The sequence below is a fragment of the Condylura cristata genome, unplaced genomic scaffold, assembly GCF_000260355.1.
Source record: "Condylura cristata isolate star-nosed mole 26May11 unplaced genomic scaffold, ConCri1.0 scaffold00015, whole genome shotgun sequence".
Classification (NCBI taxonomy): domain Eukaryota; kingdom Metazoa; phylum Chordata; class Mammalia; order Eulipotyphla; family Talpidae; genus Condylura; species Condylura cristata.
In genome coordinates this window covers 3,917,814-3,936,105 of record NW_004567116.1, presented here as the reverse complement: position 1 = coordinate 3,936,105, position 18,292 = coordinate 3,917,814, and the positions used below count along the sequence as shown (strand labels likewise).

Below are 18,292 nucleotides of genomic sequence, written 5' to 3'. Positions count from 1 at the left end.
TGCTCCAGGGTAGCTGAGGAAACTTGGGAGCTTATGGATCAGATGGACTCAGCCCAGAAGACCAAGTGCAATGTCCTAAAACGTGAGGGCATAGCAGTCAGGACCTTCCAGCACCAAAAGGGGATAGACCACACGATGCAGCCAGCCCGCTCTTGGGGATGGAGCCGAGGAATATGAAGCCATCAGCTCAGAAAAAGCTTACGTTCCACACTGCCTGTCATGGCTTTATTTGCAATAGCCAAGGTTTGGGGGAAAACTAAGAGCCCGCTGACAGCTTTGGATGGAGAAGAGGTGTCTGTCCACACCCCCATACTGTTCCACCATGTGGAGCTGCTGCCCCGACTGCAAAATGGAAGGAGCTTGAGGGAATGTTGGGCAGCGGAGCAAATGAGAAAGATAGTCAAGTAGCGGGCATTTTCAGGACTTACGAGTAATGGGCGTTACTTATCAAGGAGTCAACATGGATGAACTGATAAAGCAAACCAGTTATAAACCCGGCAGTGGTAACTCAAGTGAGGTTCCTGGGGTTAAGAGGGAGGAAGGCAGGAGAAAGGGTCACGGAGGAGGCTGTCCCTGGTGGCGCAGTGGGTTAAAGCACAGCACTGTGAGGCTGTCTGCAGCCCCTTCAACCCCAGTTCCATCCCCAGCCAGGGAGCTGACCCACATGATGCAGCAGACCACTCCTGACCCACCCACTGCTCCCCTCAGCAGTGTATTTCAGTCGGTCTCTCTGTTCTGTTCCCTACTCTATCTATGGTAAATCTCACCTCCAGCACCTCTGGCATGTACCTCATTTGTGTATGCATAAATAAATAAATCTTAAAAAAAAAAGGTAAAGGGGGTAGTTGGGGGGAGAAAAATATTATCAAATAAAATGAAAAGATGCGACGGCAAGGACCTGTTTGTACGGGCAGTCTCTGGTCTCGCTTCACGGCTGCCCCCTCCGTCCGGCAGTGGGGTTCCAGAAAGGAGAGCTGAGGCCCAGAGTATGAAATTCTTGGCTGAGGTCACTCCTAAGCCCCAGATAGGCTGGGACACTGCTCCCTCCAGACCCCCATCAATCTTTCTTTCTGCCTGTCCGTCCACAGGCCCCAAGCCCGCCTGCTGCAGCCCAGCGCCCGGCCATGACCGTCACCTATTCAAGCAAAGTGGCTAATGCCCGCCTCTGCTCCTTCTCCCGCCTGCTGCTGTGCTGGCGAGGCAGCATCTACAAGCTGCTCTATGGGGAGTTCCTCATCTTCCTGGCCGGTTACTACACCATCCGTTTCATTTATAGGTATAGGTGGATGAACTGGGCTGGGGCCTGTGCTGGGGCACAGAGCTTCGGGGGACTCTCCCAGCATCTAGGGGGTCAGTGTCTCAGAGGCCTATAAGGCTGAGCTTAGCTTGTGGCCATGCTGGGGTGAGGGAGAAGGGAAAAGGAGGCAGAATGGGAGGACAGTCATGGAGGGGTCTCAGGCACCCACTCCTTCCTCCAGGCCAGGAGGGGACCTGGAACCCAACCCTTCTCTGATCCCACTCAGTCAGCCTGTTTTCCTAAACCCCAAACATGCTCCCCAGCCCACAGCATATTCCTGTTATGGCAATTTCCCATAACAGGAATCAGACGGCTCTCAGAGAAGTGGAGAGAGAGATTTTACTTGTCACATCGGCGGGCTCAGTGAGATCAGTCCCAAAAGGCCCCATTGAGGATGTTTATTTAAACAATAAGATGTAATACAGGTATAATCATAGACTGTTTTAAGTGGAAGAAGCATTAATGACTGCAATGGATTGAGAAATGGCAAATACATACAACTCTGAAGTTCCCCATAACACTAATAACAAGGCTCAATGGATTTTTCCATTGAAAACACCGATATACTTTCTAAAGAAAATTAGGTTTTAGAGCAGTTTTAGACTCAGAGCAAAACTGAGCAGAAGGAAGAAAGAGTCTCATATCTGCCACCCACACCCACACACCCTCCCCCACCACCACCCCGCAGCAGAGAGATCCAATGGCAGAATCCACATGATGTACCATTATCACCCGAAGTTCATAACTGACATTAGGTTTCACTCTTGGCATTATGGGCTTGGGCAAATGGGCAATGACATGTGTCCACCATTACAGGTTGTCTAGAACATTCAGTGTCCCTCAACCCTTTGAGTACTGCCATGTCACCCCTCTCCACAATGGCCTTTTAAAAGACCAAACACCCCTTGTCCAATCTGCCCTGAAACAACCATCCTTCAGATCCGTGAGCAGGGCCTGTGAAGCCTCAAACTGAGTCCTCTAGGGGCACTGTCCTACTCCTCACAGAAAACCTGAGGAGGCCTCCTCCAGCCAAGGAAAGAGGCCCTGTGGGGCTCTGGGTAGCAGGAAGGGTGGGACCTGGCTCAGCACTGGGGAGGAGTCCAGCACAGCCTGGAAGATGTGGGGTGGCACAGAGGGACTACACTCCTGCGTCAGCCCCTCCCCCCAGCCCAGCCCAGCCGCAGCCCTCTGCTGCCTTCACCCCCCAAACCCCTCCAACCACCGTGGGTCCGTCCGTCCGCAGGAACATCCTTACAGAGAACCAGCAGGTGATATTTGAGAAGCTGAGTCTGTACTGCAACGGTTACATCCAGCTCATCCCCATTTCCTTCGTGCTGGGTGAGCTGCCCCTTCCTGCTGGGGTCCTGGGAGCTGCTCCCGGCTCCAGGCAGACAGACCACCAGGAGTTAGGTGGGGAAGGCCCATGCATCTTGGTAGTTGAAAGAAATGGGGAGACTGCAGCCAGAAAGACTTCAGTTAGACGCCAGGGAGGACATCCTGTTCCTAGCCCTCAGACCCACTTCGTGAAGACACCAGTTCGGTGGACTTCTGGGCTAGACAGCTCCCAGCCCGGGGGAGAGGTGGCGAGACAAGGCGTCGGAGTCCTGGGCTCTGACTCAGCCTGTGCCCTCTTGCTCAGGTTTCTATGTGACGCTGGTGGTGACGCGCTGGTGGAACCAGTACGAGAACATGCCGTGGCCCGACCACCTCATGAACCTGGTGTCGGGCATCGTGGAGGGCAAGGACGAGCAAGGCAGGCTGCTGCGGCGCACGCTCATGCGCTACGCCAACCTGGGCAGCGTTCTCATCCTGCGCAGCGTCAGCACCGCGGTCTACAAGCGCTTTCCCAGCTCCCAGCACCTGGTGATGGCAGGTGGGCGGGGCCAGGGCAGCGCGGTGGGCGGGGCCGGAGCTGAGGGGGTGGAGCCAGGAGTCCCTGAGCTGAGGTTTGGGTGGGATATGCGCGCGCACAAGCTGATGGAAACCTGAGGGCCGCAACTTGAATGGAGCAGAGTCTGGCGCCTGAAATGGGAGCAGGGAGAGGATAGGAGCCGGTCCTGGAGGCCAGGAGTTGCCGGAGAGGAGGCGGGTGGAATGAGAGTGGGGGTGGGAGTGGGGGAGACATGAGTGGAGCCTTGGGACCTGGTGAGGAAATAGGGCTTAACCCCCTCCCTGTCCCCCCTCCTGTTTTCCGGTTTCCAGTCTGTAAGACGTTCCATGGGCCTTGTCTAACTTGGTCTAGTAGCTACTCTGGAACTAACTGTTGAGCTCTGACGTTCCTGTGGGCCCAGCAGGGACCGGAGCCTGAAGCCTGTGTCCCCAGGCTGGCCACTCCATCTGCAGGTTCTCCCACCCACCCTTCTTCCCTCCACCCGCAGGCTTTATGACCCACGCTGAGTGCAAGCACTTGGAAAAGTTCAGCTTGCCACACAACATGTTCTGGGTGCCCTGGGTGTGGTTTGTCAACCTGTCGGTGAAGGCCTGGCTTGCAGGTCGAATCCGGGACCCCAACCTGCTCCAGTGCCTGCTAAATGTGAGCCCAAAACACAGATGGGAGTGCTGCAGTGTGGGGAGGGTTGTGGCCCAGCTGGAACAAGGTTTCCTGTAGAGAGAAGGCCTAAGCCCCTGAAGGTCTTCCCAGAGTCTGTAGGCACTTCAACAGCAGGATTCTAACAAGGAGGCCCTGAGCCAAATCCCCGCCCACCAAATCCCCGCCCACCACCTCTCTAAAATGAGCCTCTGAGATGCTGGTTCTTTTTTGGTAGCTGAGGAGGCTGAGCCATAGAGAGGTTAAGTGAGCTGCCCACACCACACAGCCACCAGGGCTGGCCGTGAGCACCAGACCCCGGTGCCTTGGGCAGAGCTGGGAGGTGAGTCTGGGAGTCCTGGCGGGGGTCAGAAAGCCAGCCCCGCCTTCGGCCCCCCAGGAGATGAACACCTTGCGCGCTCAGTGCGGACACCTGTATGCCTACGACTGGATCAGCATCCCGCTGGTGTACACACAGGTGAGCGCTCGGTGAAACGGCCCTTTGAGAAATACGGGAAGCAGCCTGTGGTGGGAGGGGCTCCCTTGGAGCCGAGGCCAGGCCAGCTCTGGGAGCTGGGCCTGGACTTGGCAGGCGCGCCCCAGCACCAAGTCCCCCAGCCCAGGCTCTGGGTCCAGCCCGGGTTCACCCCCGTTCCAGAGGCGACCTCAGCCCCAGCGCCAGCCAGCGAGGCCCTGCCCTCCCCTGCCAGCCCACACCTGCCTCCACCTTCTCCGCTGCAGGTGGTGACCGTGGCCGTGTACAGCTTCTTCCTGGCCTGCCTGGTGGGCCGGCAGTTCTTGAATCCAGAGAAGAACTACCCCGGCCACGAGATGGACCTCTTCATCCCTCTCTTCACGTTCCTGCAGTTCTTCTTCTATGCCGGCTGGCTGAAGGTGAGTCTCACAGCACCCGCGGCGAATGTGGGCCTGTGGGCATAGCCTGCAAGGTGGCAGCAGCTAGGACAGGACAGACTCAAATGTGGAAAGAGTGCTGCGTCCTGCCTCCGGCCTCTGGCCTAGCCCCTATCGTGGCCTTATATATGAAGAAACTTGGGCCCAGCGAGAAGCGGGGCCTGCTGGGGCCGGCGGGCTCCCAGCGCTTCACCCCAGGCAGAAACTGCCCAGGCTCAGTCGTCAGACTTTGGTGCCTCCCCGAGAGAACATTCTCCTAATGTTTGTCCAGAACAGGGGGCCTGAGTGTGGGCGGGCGGCCAGCCGGTGAGGCAGCTTCTCGGCCTCAGTAACGAGCGCCTCTCTGCTGTTTAGTACCACAAAGCCCGAGGTTACCAGGCCCCGTCCCCACCCATCTGGCACGACCTCTGCTTCCTCTGGAGGCGCATGCTCTCCCCACCCGGGGGCTTTCCGAGCACCCCTTCCCACCCGGCCCCTCCTCACAGTTCTGAATAAGTTCCCACCTCTCTGTATTTCCTTCCACACACACATACACACACACAGCCACCGCCCAGCCCACATCAAACCAGATCCCACCTTTCTGCTTGCAATTGTCCAGGGTGCCCCGGTGACTTGCAAAATGTCCCCTGAACTCGTAAAAAAGCTCATCGCCACGGAAGGGCTTTGTCAGGGGATCTCAGTGTCCAGAGCTCTCTCCACTTGGTCCACCCTTGCACTCAGCATAGCCTCAGTATCCCGCTCGGGTGCATCCGGAAATAACGCATAAGTGAATGTTTGAAGATGTGAGTAAAAAGATGAGTGTGCCTAGAATTACGTGGCTCCAGGGGAGACGCGTGTGGTGAGGTCAAGGGACACACTGCTGAGTGACACCCGGAGGCAGGTCTGGGCACTGGGCCAGAGGGGCCCGCTGGGCGTCCAGAAGGAGGGCTGCCCACGTGCTTGGTGTTCCGAGCCCTCGCACTGAGGCTGAGGCAGGAGGGGCTTGGAGACGCCCAGGTGAGGGATGGGAAGCTGCTAGGGTGTCCCGAGGGTCTCCAGGGCCCACCTGTCCCCAGGTGGCGGAGCAGCTCATCAACCCCTTTGGAGAGGATGACGATGACTTTGAGACCAACTGGATCATTGACAGGAGCTTGCAGGTACAGGGGGCGGGGGGTGGGCAGAGGGCGTCTGTCCTTTGGACCCTCCCTAAGCTGGACCCAGGGAGGGGGACCCCACGCAGTGCATTGCCTCCCCCCAGCCAACGCACCCATTTCTGAGGCTGGAAGTAGGCATCAGTTGCTCCATTTCATAAGTAGGGAAACGGAGGCCCGGAGAGAGGGAAGTGGCCTTCCAAATCCTCAGGCAGGTTCATGGGCCTGCCAGTTGGGCTTCTACTTCTGCCCCCGGTGACCAGGTGTCTCTCTTGGCTGTGGATGAGATGCACCAGGACCTGCCCCCCATGGAGCGGGATATATACTGGAATGAGCTGGAACCACACCCCCCCTACACAGCTGCTTCCGCCCAGTCTCGAAGACCCTCCTTTTTTGGCTCCACTTTCAATATCAGGTGGGCTGTGCCAAATTGGTACTTGGTGAGTGGAAAACCCCGCGTGCAAGGGCTGCTGAAGAACTCCGAGCAGCACTCATGACACTGCGGGCTGGCTACGTGCCAAGCACTGTACAAGAACTTTATATACAGTAGCTGGGCCCATGCTCGCAGTAACCCTATTTTGTTATGTCTAGTGTTCAGGTGACTAATTACAGGTCCGGGAAAGTGAAATAAGTCATCTAGCCAAGGTCACATAGCTAGCAAGGTGTGAACCTCCACACCCTAGACCCTTGCCTCACACCGCTCAAGGATGCCTAAATCTGTTCACCCAAACCTCCCAGGAATCCAGAATCCACCGTGTTTCCAGGGCTGGAAACTGAGTCCAGAAGAGAAGGGATGTAGTCAGGGCCAACATTGACCAACGATGTGCTGGGGTTGACCTGGCTCCTGCCCCTGGTCCAGAGCTGTTTTCTGATAAACCTGGGTGTTTGGATGGGTAGTGGAAGAGGGGGTCCCTGAGGTGGCGGGGGGCAGCAGGCATGCCCCCATCAGGCCGGTCATCATGGGTACCTTCTGAGTGGACTTTGTGCTACAGAAAGTTTTTGGTCACCACAGCAGCCAAACTTACACAGATGTGGATTCCCAACTTTGGCCAGACCCCCTTTGAGCTGTGGCCTGGAACATAGTGGGCAGCAGGGCTGTCCCAGATGCCCTCTTCTCCCCCCAGGGTGGGCCGGTGGAGAGGACTTGGGAGGAGGTTTGCTGTGTGTCCAGGGTCACGCCGTCCAGTATTCTTCTGCACTATCAAGCACTGTTTCCTCTCAATTGCTCACAAAGCTGTCTATTAGCTATAGTTAGAGCCAGCTAGGATTTCTTGCTGGTGTGTGAACCTTTGCAAAAGTGAGTAAATGAAGGATAGAGGCTTGCTCAGGTCAGAAACTTCTGGAGGTGCCTTTGGGATCTGCCCGGTCCCCAAAGATCACGTAGAGCTGGCTCCAGGCAGCTGAAGGGCCCGTGGGGGTGTGGACACGGAAGAGAGTAATGCACAGGCCTTGCTTCCAAGGAGAGTTTAGGGAGGGAGCCCAGGGCCAAGGCCCACACAAACTCTGGCACAGAGTACTGGACGCCCAGGAATGGGCCTCTCTCACAGCAGAGGTCCCCTTGGTGGCCTGGAGGTGGCCGTTAAACATGGGAGAGCCTGGACATGGGCAAGGTGTGAGGTTCTGGGGTAGGTGGGCTTTTCTCTTCTCGTGGATGCTGCTCCTAGTGGGGGCCACACACCCTTGACGTACTCCATCATTTCCCGGGAGTTCAGATTGCTGGGAGTGGGGGAGTTAAAGGTGTGGGTGCTGGAGAGGGGGTCCTAAAATGCCAGGCTAGGGAGTTTGCACGTTCATGTGATCAAGGAGGAGGCACAGAACAGTGAGGTGAGCTGAGCCCCAGGAAGGGTTCATCAGGAGGAACAAGGTGAGTCCAGTGAGGTCAGTGAGTCCGAGGAAGACAGTGTGTTCTTGGCCTTGGACCAGAGGGAGGTGAGGGAGAAGTCAAGCCGGGCCTTTTTCCGCTGCCCCACTCTGAGTGGCCCACTTCTTTCCAGTATGCACAAGAGAGACATGGAGTATCAGCCAGAACAGGAGAACCCTCACACCAGCATCGTTGGCCGCTTCCTGGGGTTGCACCACCACAACTACCACTCCTCCAAATACCACCCCCCCAGGACAAACTCCAAGACCACACTCCTTGGGCTCAAGAAAGGAGTCCTCCATGAGGGCCAGCACTCCCACCCCCCAAAGGCTGGACAGAGTGCTCGGGGCCAGGGCAACAGCCAGGCTTGGAAGGTGAAGGGACAGGATGACTTCCAGTCTCCTATGCTGTGTAAGTCAAGGTACCCCAGCACCCGGCAGACACCCCTTGACCCCAGCCCTCTGGTCTTCCCACCTGAGTCAGTGCCCCCAAGGCTTCATGGGGTGCCAGGCGTAGGGAGCACTGTCCCAGGCCAGACCCGACAGCCTCTGGCTATGGGGAGCAACAAGTTTGAAACTGCTTCCAGAGAATGCTGGGGTCTCCACAGGGAACCCAGGACTGTATTCCCATGAAGAGAAAACTGTGGAGTTTAACTTGACCGACACGTCAGAGGCACCTGAAGTTCATGCCAGAGATCCACATTCGGAACAGGCTCCAAGCAACACACACACTGTACGCGAAGGGCCTGGAGAGCCCCCTTGGACCGTGCAAACCAGGTCTGTTCTCTACCCTCACGGGGACCATTACACCTCCCCTGGAGGCGGCCTCCCCCAGCTTCCCTGTATGCGAGCCTGCTTCCGTTTCCCGCGGCTGTCACTGACAGAGCAGGGTGTGTGTGTACCACACGCTTGGGGTACACACCCGGCAGGGGCCCTGGAGAGGAAATGGGCCCCAGGCTCATTGCACTGACAAACTGCCATCACCTGGAAGGGCTCCGAGGACCCAGTGAAGGAAGCTGAAGTTGCACCAAAGGGATGATGCTGGGAGGGCAGCCAGGCTGGACCTAACTGGGGTGTCATCACTGGGTGCAGCTCACTTTGAGCAGGGCCAGAAGACCCTGGCACAGAGGTGGGGGTGTAGGCTGTAGCCCAACTCAACTAGCTCCCACTTGGCTTGGTGATCTGCGCACTCTTAACCACCCAGGGCTGCAGGCTTGGGCACTGGACGAGGGTGCCTCCACCCTGGACACCTGATGAGTCAGCCAGGGCCCTTGGGGGAGGGGGATCTTACTGCTTTGGGGGCCCCCTCCAAAATTCTAAACTTGTGTTCTTCATGCTTCCTTAGGGGCATCCCCCAAACTGTGGCAAACCCACAAGTTTCCCTTTCTTCCAGCTCTGGACACCCACCCAGTTGTCTACCCTACCCTACCCCACCCGTCATGAGCAGGGTGCTAGGGAATGTCAGCCTATTTCTAGATTCTCAGCACTGTTGCAGCCAGAAGACACAGCCCTGTGATTCAGCACTAAAAGGTTCCGACCAGTCTCGGCAAGACCCAGCCACCTCAAAGCTTGTCTAAGAAATGTTAGCACAGCCAGCGGCCCGTGTCTGCTCACGGCCTCCCTGGTTTTTAATATTCCACGTGTGGTGCCGTCCTACCGCTAGAATTTTCGTGCCGAGATGCCATGTCCTACACGCTCACTGTAAACTTTTCTCAAACCCTCAACAGAGATGATACAGAGTCCTAGCCTGTCAGGCAGGGGGACACTTCACCACCCAGCTCTTCCTGCACCATGGACACCAGCGGGATGCTGTGAGTCATGACCTAGAGCTGTGTCCACTGAAGACTGACAGCATGAATGAAATGGTCAGCTGAATGGACGTCAGTACTTACAGGACTACTGAAGTCCTTAAAACGCCTGTTGTACATAGAAACTGTGAAACCAGCAAGGAGTCACCGAGACATGCTCAGAACCCCTAAACCAGATTCGGATGTCCGTCAGGCCTTGGTATCTTCTCCAAACTAAGGAATTTATTAATAAATATGGACCATCCTCGGTTTTTCACTTTGACTAGTTTCGTTTAACTGTGGAACCTAAAAATTTCACAGAAAGATGGCAGAGATATTTCTACCAAGACTCCGAAAGCCAATGGGTACCAAATTACTTTATTTGAAAGAATGGTACAAACGAAAGATTTAAGTAGATGTTTTGGTACAACTTATAGAAAAGGTAAAGGTAACCCCAACATGCATGCACAGCACTGGTGACCAGAAAAGCCACCCCTGGCTATGAGAAGCCAAAGGCTCAGCTTAGCTCTTGTCACATTCTCCCAGGGTGTGCTTGTCAAAGAGATACTCGGCCATGCCGGATTCGGGGGCCCCCATCTTGCGCAAGTTGGTTACATGGTCACCCAATTCTTTGATGGATTTCACCTGCTCATCCAGATAATTAGTCTCCAGGAAGTCACACAACTAGAAAACAGAAAGGGGAAGAAAGTTATACCCTATCCTGGCCCCTGAAGCAACGCTCTACCTCGCTCCGCGCTTCCCATACTCACATGGGGGTCGTTTTTGTCAGTGGCCAGTTTGTGCAGCTCCAGTAGTGACTGATTCACACTCTTTTCCAAGTGTAAGGCGCACTCCATTGCATTCAGCCCGTTCTCCCAGTCATCACGGTCAGGTTTCTGCACGAGAGGTGAGCAATGCCTCTGCAGTCTGCCAATTAACCCGCGGCCACCAGCGAGCTCCCACTAAGTAACCACTGTGCTTCTGCAAAGGGACACCCCGTTTCCCGTTTCGGATGTAACACCCTTGCCCACCGTTTGCCTATTTTAGCCTAGACGGCTGGCCTAAAAAAGCACACAAGGCAAAACCTGGACATAGCCTCATTTTATAAGGGCATCCACTAGTGGGAGTGACCTTGGGTTCCTGAGAACGGGTGACTAGATCACCAAACATGACAGCTCCGGAATCTTTAGTTCACCTTGATGTCCTGAAGGAAGATGCGGCCGCCTCGCTGGTTCTGCAGCTTCATCAGTTTCTCAGCATGCTCCCTCTCCTCATGAGATTGGTGAAGAAAGTATTTGGCAAAGTTCTTCAAAGCCACATCATCACGGTCAAAGTAGTAAGACTGAAAGTGAAGCGCGAACATGTCATGTCAAGGACCCCCACGGCAGGCAGTCTGCTAGCCCTGTCTTCCTTTCTCAAAGGAGGGAGGATCAGTGTCTAAGGAGCTAGGGGGCACAGTGTTTCTGGAACGAACCAACAGTAATTAGTCACGACGCTAAAATACAAACTAAAACTTGGGCCTTGCCTCTGCACAGAATGTCTTGTGGCCCTGTACCGGCGCAGAGGGAAAGTACTTATGGCCAGTGCCAAATCTGATATTAAAGAGGTTGCTGGAATATCTCCCCCTTCCTTCCAGAGGAACCTGCGTTAAAAAAAAAATGCACTGGAAAGAGCAAATGGGCTTGCCAGTTTCCAGCAGATGGCTGGATTTCCTAAATTAACGCACAAGGCAAGGCGACAAGTGCCAGCAACGCTGAACAATGTAAACATTTCCAGTAGAAAACAAACATCTGACCACGTTTTAGATGCTGATGCATGCAGAAGTTCCAGAGGCTGGAATGGCAGCCATGGATATTCCGGACTGTGAGGATTCATCGGGAACACCTCTAGGATAATGGGTTCAATCACGAAACTGAAACTCTCACTACACCTCTTAAACCGACTCAACTGATAACCTGCATGGGAAAATTCTTTGCTCAGTCGACTTTTCCCAACAACTAAGGATTCAATTAAAAGGCCCACAGCCCTTAGGAGTAGACACAAAACATAAATATTCGGGGGGGGGGGCAAAGACTTTAAGAGGACTCTGGGATGGCAGAAGGGGAAGATTTCTAGATAGTCTTCAAGTGGGCTTGAAAGAGATAAGCAAAAACGAGGGTGGAGTAGTCAGCCACCCCGGAGTGGTCGGCCCCAGACAGATAAGCCACTGGGCACCATCCCCCAAGGTCGCTCGCTATTCGACACCATTACCCAGCAGGCTCTGCACACTTAGGGGGTTGGGAGTTGGACTTCATGACCCCCCCAGTCCTCCGGCAAACGGAGGGCCTCGGGTCACGTGGTCGGACGCAGAGGCGCGATGGAGGCGCTGAGGTCCACCGTCCTAACTGCAGGATTGTCCAGGTTCCAAGAGCTGCCTCCGCGGGGTTTCGGGAGGCCAGGGCCTCGCTTCAAAAACAGGCGTGCGGAGAGGCAGCCCTCGCCTAGGAGGCGGCCCCCCAGGGGGCAATCGCACAGGGCGATCTGCCCAGGATTACTGCGCCAGAAAAGTCCTGGGAGACCTCAAGCCGCCTCCATTTTCCAGAAGGGCGCACGGAGGCGGGAGAGCGGCGGGTAGCCACGCCCCCGCCCCGCCCCGCCCCGCGCCCGGGGAGGCGCCGCGCCCCGCGGCCCCCGCCCCCCGCGGCCCCAACGGCGCTCACCATGGACAGGTAGACGTAGGAGGCGTAGAGTTCCAGATTGATCTGGCGGTTGATGGCGGCCTCCGAGTCCTGGTGGTAGTTCTGGCGCACCTGCGAGGGGGATGCGGTCGTCATGGCGGCGGTTGAGGAGAGGAGGCGGCGGCGGCGGCGGCGGCGGCGGCGGCGGCGGCGAGGGCCTGGCGGCGATCTGACGGCGCTGTGAGCTGAGGCAGCGGGCTGGGCCTGAGGGGTCGGCCGGAGTGGGGGGGACGAGCGCCGGGTTCCGTCCAAACACTGTTGAAGCAGGAAACCGCGGCGACTCTCCGCGAAGACTGTGGCGCAGGCGAACGCGCGCCGGCTCTTATAGCGGGAGCCGGCGTCAGGCCCGCCCCGGCCAATCACGTCGCCGGTGCGGTCGTCGGCCACACCCCTTCCGGCGAGCGCGTGGCCCCGCCCCTCTGAGTGGGGGGGTGACTGGGAGGAGGGGGTAGGAGGGAGCAAGCGGGGAGGGTGGGTGGAACAAGGACGGTCCTGGGCACCCTATTGCTCGTCAGCCCAGCGTGGGTTTGTAGCAGGCCGAGTGTCCCCTAATAGTTGGAGGCGTCTCCGCTTTCTGTCGCCTTTGGTGGGATTGGAGGGAGGACCTGGGGAGGTATGGGAAGCCCCATTCGGAGCCCCAATTCCTGTGGCGTCCTGCAGAGATGTAGAGGTGATTTTGAGAATCCCAACGGACACCCCGAGGTTCTTGGCTGAGGGCACTTTAAAAATCAGAGCTTTAAAAATTACCTCACCCCGAGGTGATTGCCACACCCTGAGGTACAAACAGGGCAATGAAGTTGGAAACGTGGGCCCTGGGAGACCGAATGAGTCAGAGGTCCGCTGGGAAAGGGCTCAATTCCCCTTCGTCAAGTGGGGACAAAATGGAGGCGGAGTGGGCAGTCTGGAGTCGGACCCCGTCAGCTTCCTGCTGAAAGCAAATATGGCGCTCACCTCGTGCAGTTGCCACGACATGGGCTGGGCGAGCGTGATCCCTGTAGATTCAGACTACCGTCCCCTCCAGGAGTCGCCTTTGGTGGGATGGGTGGGAGGACTCGGGAGGTTTGGGAAACACCTTTCAGAGCCCGGGGTAAGCCACCGGGCTTCTAAGAAAATCTAAGCTGGCAGGTGGCGAGTAAAACCCAAAGTGTGATGGAGTGGTTAGAAAAGGAGAAGCAACTTGGATCTGGATGCGGTGATGTGAAGTCATTTTGAAATGGTTGGTCTCATCTGCCCATTTCAGGCGCCTCAGAAAGTGGAGAACCTCCATGTAGGGAGGCGCCTTTGGCAGGTCCCTGGGCAGAAGCTGATGGGCTGCCTGCAGGGCAGGCTTTAGGGCCTTGGAAGGGCAGGACCCCTGTGCGTGGCCTGTAGTTGTGTCCCAGGTACCACGTAGGGGAGAGTTTGTGGGCAGCAGAACAGGGGCTAGGCCAGAGCCCTCGTTCTCTTGCTTGCTGGCTTCCAGGTTCACTGCTCTTAGCCAGGTCCTCTCTCACCTAGGTGAGACCTATGTTGGATGTTCACAACCTTAGAAATGATAGGAAGTCTGCTAAAACGTTAATGTTAGTTGTCATGGACTTATGGTGAGTTCTCTTTCTTGAATCGTCCCATACTTATTACTAAAGGAGCATACATTACTTTCAAGAAAGAAAAGGAGGGACCTGGGGCTACAATAAAGTAAGCGGAGTGATTCCAGAGAGTACATTCAAGGGTGCCTTACCCAGCCTGGGGCAGGAAGTCAGGGGAGACTTCCCTTGGAAAGTGACTTGAGCTAAATTTGAAGAAAACGTTAAGGGGAAGTTGAAGGGGATGAGGGGGTTGGGGGATGGGACTCCAAGCAGGGGGAACCAGCCTATGAAAGGTGCACTGGTGTGGAGACACCTTGAGAATGTGTTTGAGCCTGGAAAGTAGGTTCTACTGTGGAGAGCACTGGATGGTAGAAAAGGAAAAAGGCCAGGAAAGGCCCTAAGGGGGGGGGGGGGTTCAGTTTTGTCCTGGATGACATGGAGATGCTAAGGTATTTCTAGCCAGGGAGGTACCATTTTAGTTTTGTTTTTAGAAACCTTAACACTGAATCAACAGAAGAACTATTAGGAGAACATTACCACAAAGCCACCGGATGCAAAGCTTTCCTTAAAACAGTAATTTGGTAGAAAATGGAACGAAAGAAAAGGCGGTTTTTATTTATATTGACAACAAAAGCTTCAAGTCCCTGAAGAAACTGTAGAAATTGTTATACTGCAGGACAGGAAAGAAAGCTTGCATAAAGGAAGAAACACCATTTCTAGATGGCCAGCCTCAGTTTTCTCAAGATCTCAGTGGTCCCCAGGTAAACCTAGGTTCAATGCAGTTTCTGTAGAACTTACATTTTGGGGGGTGGGGAGCTTGACAATGATTCTAATGTTCTTTTGGAATCATAAGCATGTAGAGTAGCTTATAAATATTGGCGGGGGTAAGGATTATAAAAGTAGATTTGCCCTCCTTGATATAAAAAAAAAGTTACTATAAAATACCAAAAGCATTTGTCACTGGTAGTGCAACAGGTAGCCCTACCTACCTGTATCAGGGAGCTTAGTAGATATTAATGTGGCATTACAAATTAGAAAGAATGGGCTCAACAAATGACGTCAATACAATGGGTAGTCATGGATAGAAATTAGTCTCCCTATGGAAGAGTTCCAGGAGGATTGGAAACCTGAGCTTTAATACAGGGGTAGGGAGCAGAGGGAGGGGAGGATGGGAGAGGAAGGTGAGATTCTGAGACATGCAGAGATACAGGTAGAGCCAGACCCCAGAAGGGACTGCAAAGAGAGGGTCAGAAAAAGCGGGAGCAGGGAGTTGGATGGAGTAAGGAGACTGAGGAGGGCGGGAGGGAGGCAGAGAAAAATGGGAGGAAAGAGCCCTTGCAGTTTCTCAGCTGATTATAATGCAGCAGAGTGAAAACTGCCCTATTGTAACTGGTCGCTGGGGCACAGCCCTGGAGCCTGAAGCTGATGGGGTGTGATTGCTGTCTAGTTTTGTATATATTTAGTAAGTGAAGTTCACTGCCAGTTCAAGATGGTGGCAGCTGCTTTTTGTAATGCCAGCATGCTTCAGTGGGGAGATGCCCAGAGCCTGTGGAGGAAGCCAGTGTGCAGAGGGGAGCCAGCCAGGAAGCCAGACTGGGAGGTGGAGAAAACCAGACCCGGGCAGGGAGGGTGGAGAAGGGGAGAGTAGGGGTGAGCCGTGGCTGCTCCCAGCGGAGGACTGAAGCCCCAAAGCAGGGCCTGGGTAGGCCTATGGAGGTACTGAGGAACGTAAAGCTTCTCTTTTAGGATCAGTATGGGAAGTGTCTTCTGAGGCTCTCAAAAGCCAAAAAAAGGCTGACTACTTAAAAAGGAACAACTGAGCCAACCGGGAAGGGCGCATTTAGTCATAAAGACCAGCCGCCACACCGTCACCCGTGTTCACAATTATAGAGCCGCACAGCATGTTGGGTTTAGTGGCCCTTTTGCAGGCCCTATGCTGTCTCCCATAAGCTTCTAGACGGCCGGCATTTTGCAGGGTGCGGTGGAGAGGGCTGCCCTTCAGAGGAGGCAGTGCCCCTCACCCTCCCAGAGCAGAGGAGACAAAGCGGACCTGAGAGGGAAGACAGAACAGACCTGACGAAGAGGCCGATTGTGTGTGTGGGCGCAGATCGGCTGTGTGCACCATGGGCTGTGGCTCTGGCTTCCTGCTCTGGGCAGCTGGGGGGCAACTGCCACTCCCTGAGAACAGGCCCAGAAGGAGAAGTGTGGTTTGTGGGGGGAGGCCTTGGAGAAGCCCAGCTGGCTTTGGACGGATGGGCTGATTTTCAGGGTCTCTAGGGCGCCCAGATGGGCAGAACCAGCGTGAAGTTGGACGCACCAGAAGGAGGTTGGTCTGTTGCCGAAAGTCAGTTTCATGAATCAATATTGGCCCCGTTCTTGTCAAACACAAGCAGCCATGGTGACCGTGGAGGCCAAACTATGGGGCAGTGTGTGCTGTAGCCGGTCAGGGGGAGCCCCACTGGGAAGATTGAAACATAAAGCTCGTGTCAGTGTGTGTTTACTTGGGCCATTTCCTCACCTTCTAGGACCTTGGGGTATCAGAACTGCCATCTCTATGCTTCTAGATTCTTCTGAAGCCTTGGGCTGCTCTTTGGACCTTTGTGGACTAGCACTGGGCTTCCCTCCCCTTCGGCTCTGCCTCGTGACTTCCAGGAGGCGGGAGTTTGGCAAGCCTCCCAGGCCAGGAGTATGGGAGGGGCCCCAGGCCAGAGAAGAGCCTCAGGGCCCTATCTGGAGGATCTGGAGGAGGTGGGGTTGTGGTGGAGAATTGCTGCCCCACCGTGACTCAGCACTCTGCTGGCCCTGGGGGTGGGCTAGGGCTCGAAAAGTGCTTTGTCATCCTGGGCAAGGGAAGGCTGCGAGCCGCTAGGGCTGTGGCTTCCCCGTGGAGGGCAGGGAGGAGAGGGCCCAGTTTCCTAGCATGGCTGGCTGCCTGCCCAGGCTGGACCGGGAATAAAGGGGCTAGATCGTCCAGCGGGCTGCAGAGGAGCTCGCTGGAAAGGCAAAACGCCCCCTACCGAGTTCTTGCTCAGTGCCTTCTGTCTCCCAGGGGACATGGCAGATGTTCGGTCTTTATTTCTAGAGACTGCTGTTGTGGGGGCCATCAGGGTTCCAAGCTAGGCCTCTTAAACACTGGAAGCCTTGCCCAGGAGTTTCCAGATCTCTGTGCGTTGTTTCCGACACGGTGAGGCCTGGAAAAGGCAAGGGCTTGCCCACAGCCCAGGCCTGGCCATATGGTTGCCAGCAGAAACACATAAGCCAAGGCAGGAGATGGTGGTGAGAAACAAGCTGGTGGCCCGAAGGTGTATATGGAGCGATGGTGGGGGAAAGCGGGCCGCCGAACGCTTCAGGCAGAGCTGCAGACCGGGGGAGACGTCACGGGCCTGCACCCCTAGATGAGGTTCAGGAGGAAGGGGTTGAGCAATGTCTGCACCGGAGGCTGATGTTTTAACGCTTGGGGTTCCCCCGAAGTGGAGTAAAGTGAAGGATATAGGAAGTTGGAATTTGAAAATTTAGAAATGGGGGGTGGGGCAATGAATCTGATTTGGGGACATTTCTGGATGATGCAACTGTGATTCACAGAGCTCGTTCTCAAGTGATTTCCTGAATGCCCGCGAGGCAATCTAGACTCAAAGTATGGGTCCTTCATCAGGAGGTTGAGATGTCGGGCATTCTGCCTGCCCTGAATGTGGGCGCTAGGGGTGGGGAGTGGAAGGCCCACATCTTCCACGCAACTCAGGCCTGACTGCCCGGTGGGACTCCTGCCGGGGGAGGGCCCCCCCCCCCCCCCCGGCACGCTGTGCTCCCGAGACCTTATCCCCCGGTTCTGGCTGTTTTTTTCCCACTGGACTTTGAGGGTGTTCTGCTGTCCCGGGGGACACTTGGACCGCCTGTGTGGCCAGAGGCCTGCCCCGCTGGGCCTCCTCCACCGCTGTCCCCACGGCCCACCGCGGGTCCCTCTGCCCAGCTGCCCTTCCCTGACTTTTCTACCTGAAAACTGACCCCGCCTTCAGCACCCAGCTCACCCTCGTCCTGAGCGTTTCCGTCCTCTGCCTGCCCGAGCGCTGAGCCCTTGTCCCGGTCACCCCACCTGGTGGCCAGGGCGCTGCCCCCTCCCTGCCCCGCTCACCATGGCGTGCTCCTCCATTGCCCACCTCTGCACCCAGCAAGGCGCCAGGTGTGGGTGGCACTGAGAACCCCATGTTGGAGCTCATTGAAGAGCCCGGCTCACCTTTCCTGTGATGGAAGGACAGGTTGCCACCACCTCTTGCCTCCTAAGTGCTTTTTTCTGCTTTCCACTGCCCACCTGGGTTTGTGGATTACTCCCCAGCGGAGCCCTGGGAACACGGCTGGGCAGGGGCGTCTGAGCGCTTGGGCTAAGGGCTAGGGAGATTGGTGCAGTTTGTGGGAGGTCTCCTCCCCCACGGGGTTGTCGACGGTGCCCTGTGCTTCCTGGGAAGGGACGGGCACGTGCCTGGAGTCGTGCCATCCAGACAG

General features: G+C 56.0%; 2 protein-coding genes across 12 annotated transcripts in view; one reads left to right on the top strand and one right to left on the bottom strand.

Moving 5' to 3' along the window:
• Window positions 1-9,790, top strand: part of BEST1 (bestrophin 1) — a 44,215-nt gene extending 34,425 nt beyond the window's left edge. For 10 of the 11 annotated variants that reach the window (XM_012725390.1, XM_012725396.1, XM_012725395.1 and 7 more), the window contains 11 exons: window positions 1,089-1,276; window positions 2,541-2,635; window positions 2,937-3,170; window positions 3,676-3,830; window positions 4,225-4,302; window positions 4,566-4,718; window positions 5,792-5,872; window positions 6,130-6,281; window positions 7,861-8,138; window positions 8,335-8,503; window positions 9,454-9,790. In XM_012725390.1, the coding sequence (XP_012580844.1) occupies window positions 1,125-1,276; window positions 2,541-2,635; window positions 2,937-3,170; window positions 3,676-3,830; window positions 4,225-4,302; window positions 4,566-4,718; window positions 5,792-5,872; window positions 6,130-6,281; window positions 7,861-8,138; window positions 8,335-8,503; window positions 9,454-9,472 (1,566 nt within the window). In that variant the 5' untranslated portion in view covers window positions 1,089-1,124 and the 3' untranslated portion in view covers window positions 9,473-9,790. Of the gene's footprint in view, window positions 1-1,088; window positions 1,277-2,540; window positions 2,636-2,936; window positions 3,171-3,675; window positions 3,831-4,224; window positions 4,303-4,565; window positions 4,719-5,791; window positions 5,873-6,129; window positions 6,282-7,860; window positions 8,139-8,334; window positions 8,504-9,453 lie in introns of those variants that run through there. The other variant, XM_012725397.1, reaches the window with a different exon arrangement.
• An 82-nt stretch (window positions 9,791-9,872) lies between these two features.
• FTH1 (ferritin, heavy polypeptide 1) lies at window positions 9,873-17,997 on the bottom strand. The gene is given in 6 exon segments (XM_004682725.2): window positions 9,873-10,197; window positions 10,284-10,409; window positions 10,709-10,855; window positions 12,213-12,456; window positions 12,458-12,551; window positions 17,925-17,997. Coding segments are annotated over 6 exon segments (846 nt in total). The 3' UTR covers window positions 9,873-10,035.
• Between the last annotated feature and the right edge of the window lie 295 nt (window positions 17,998-18,292).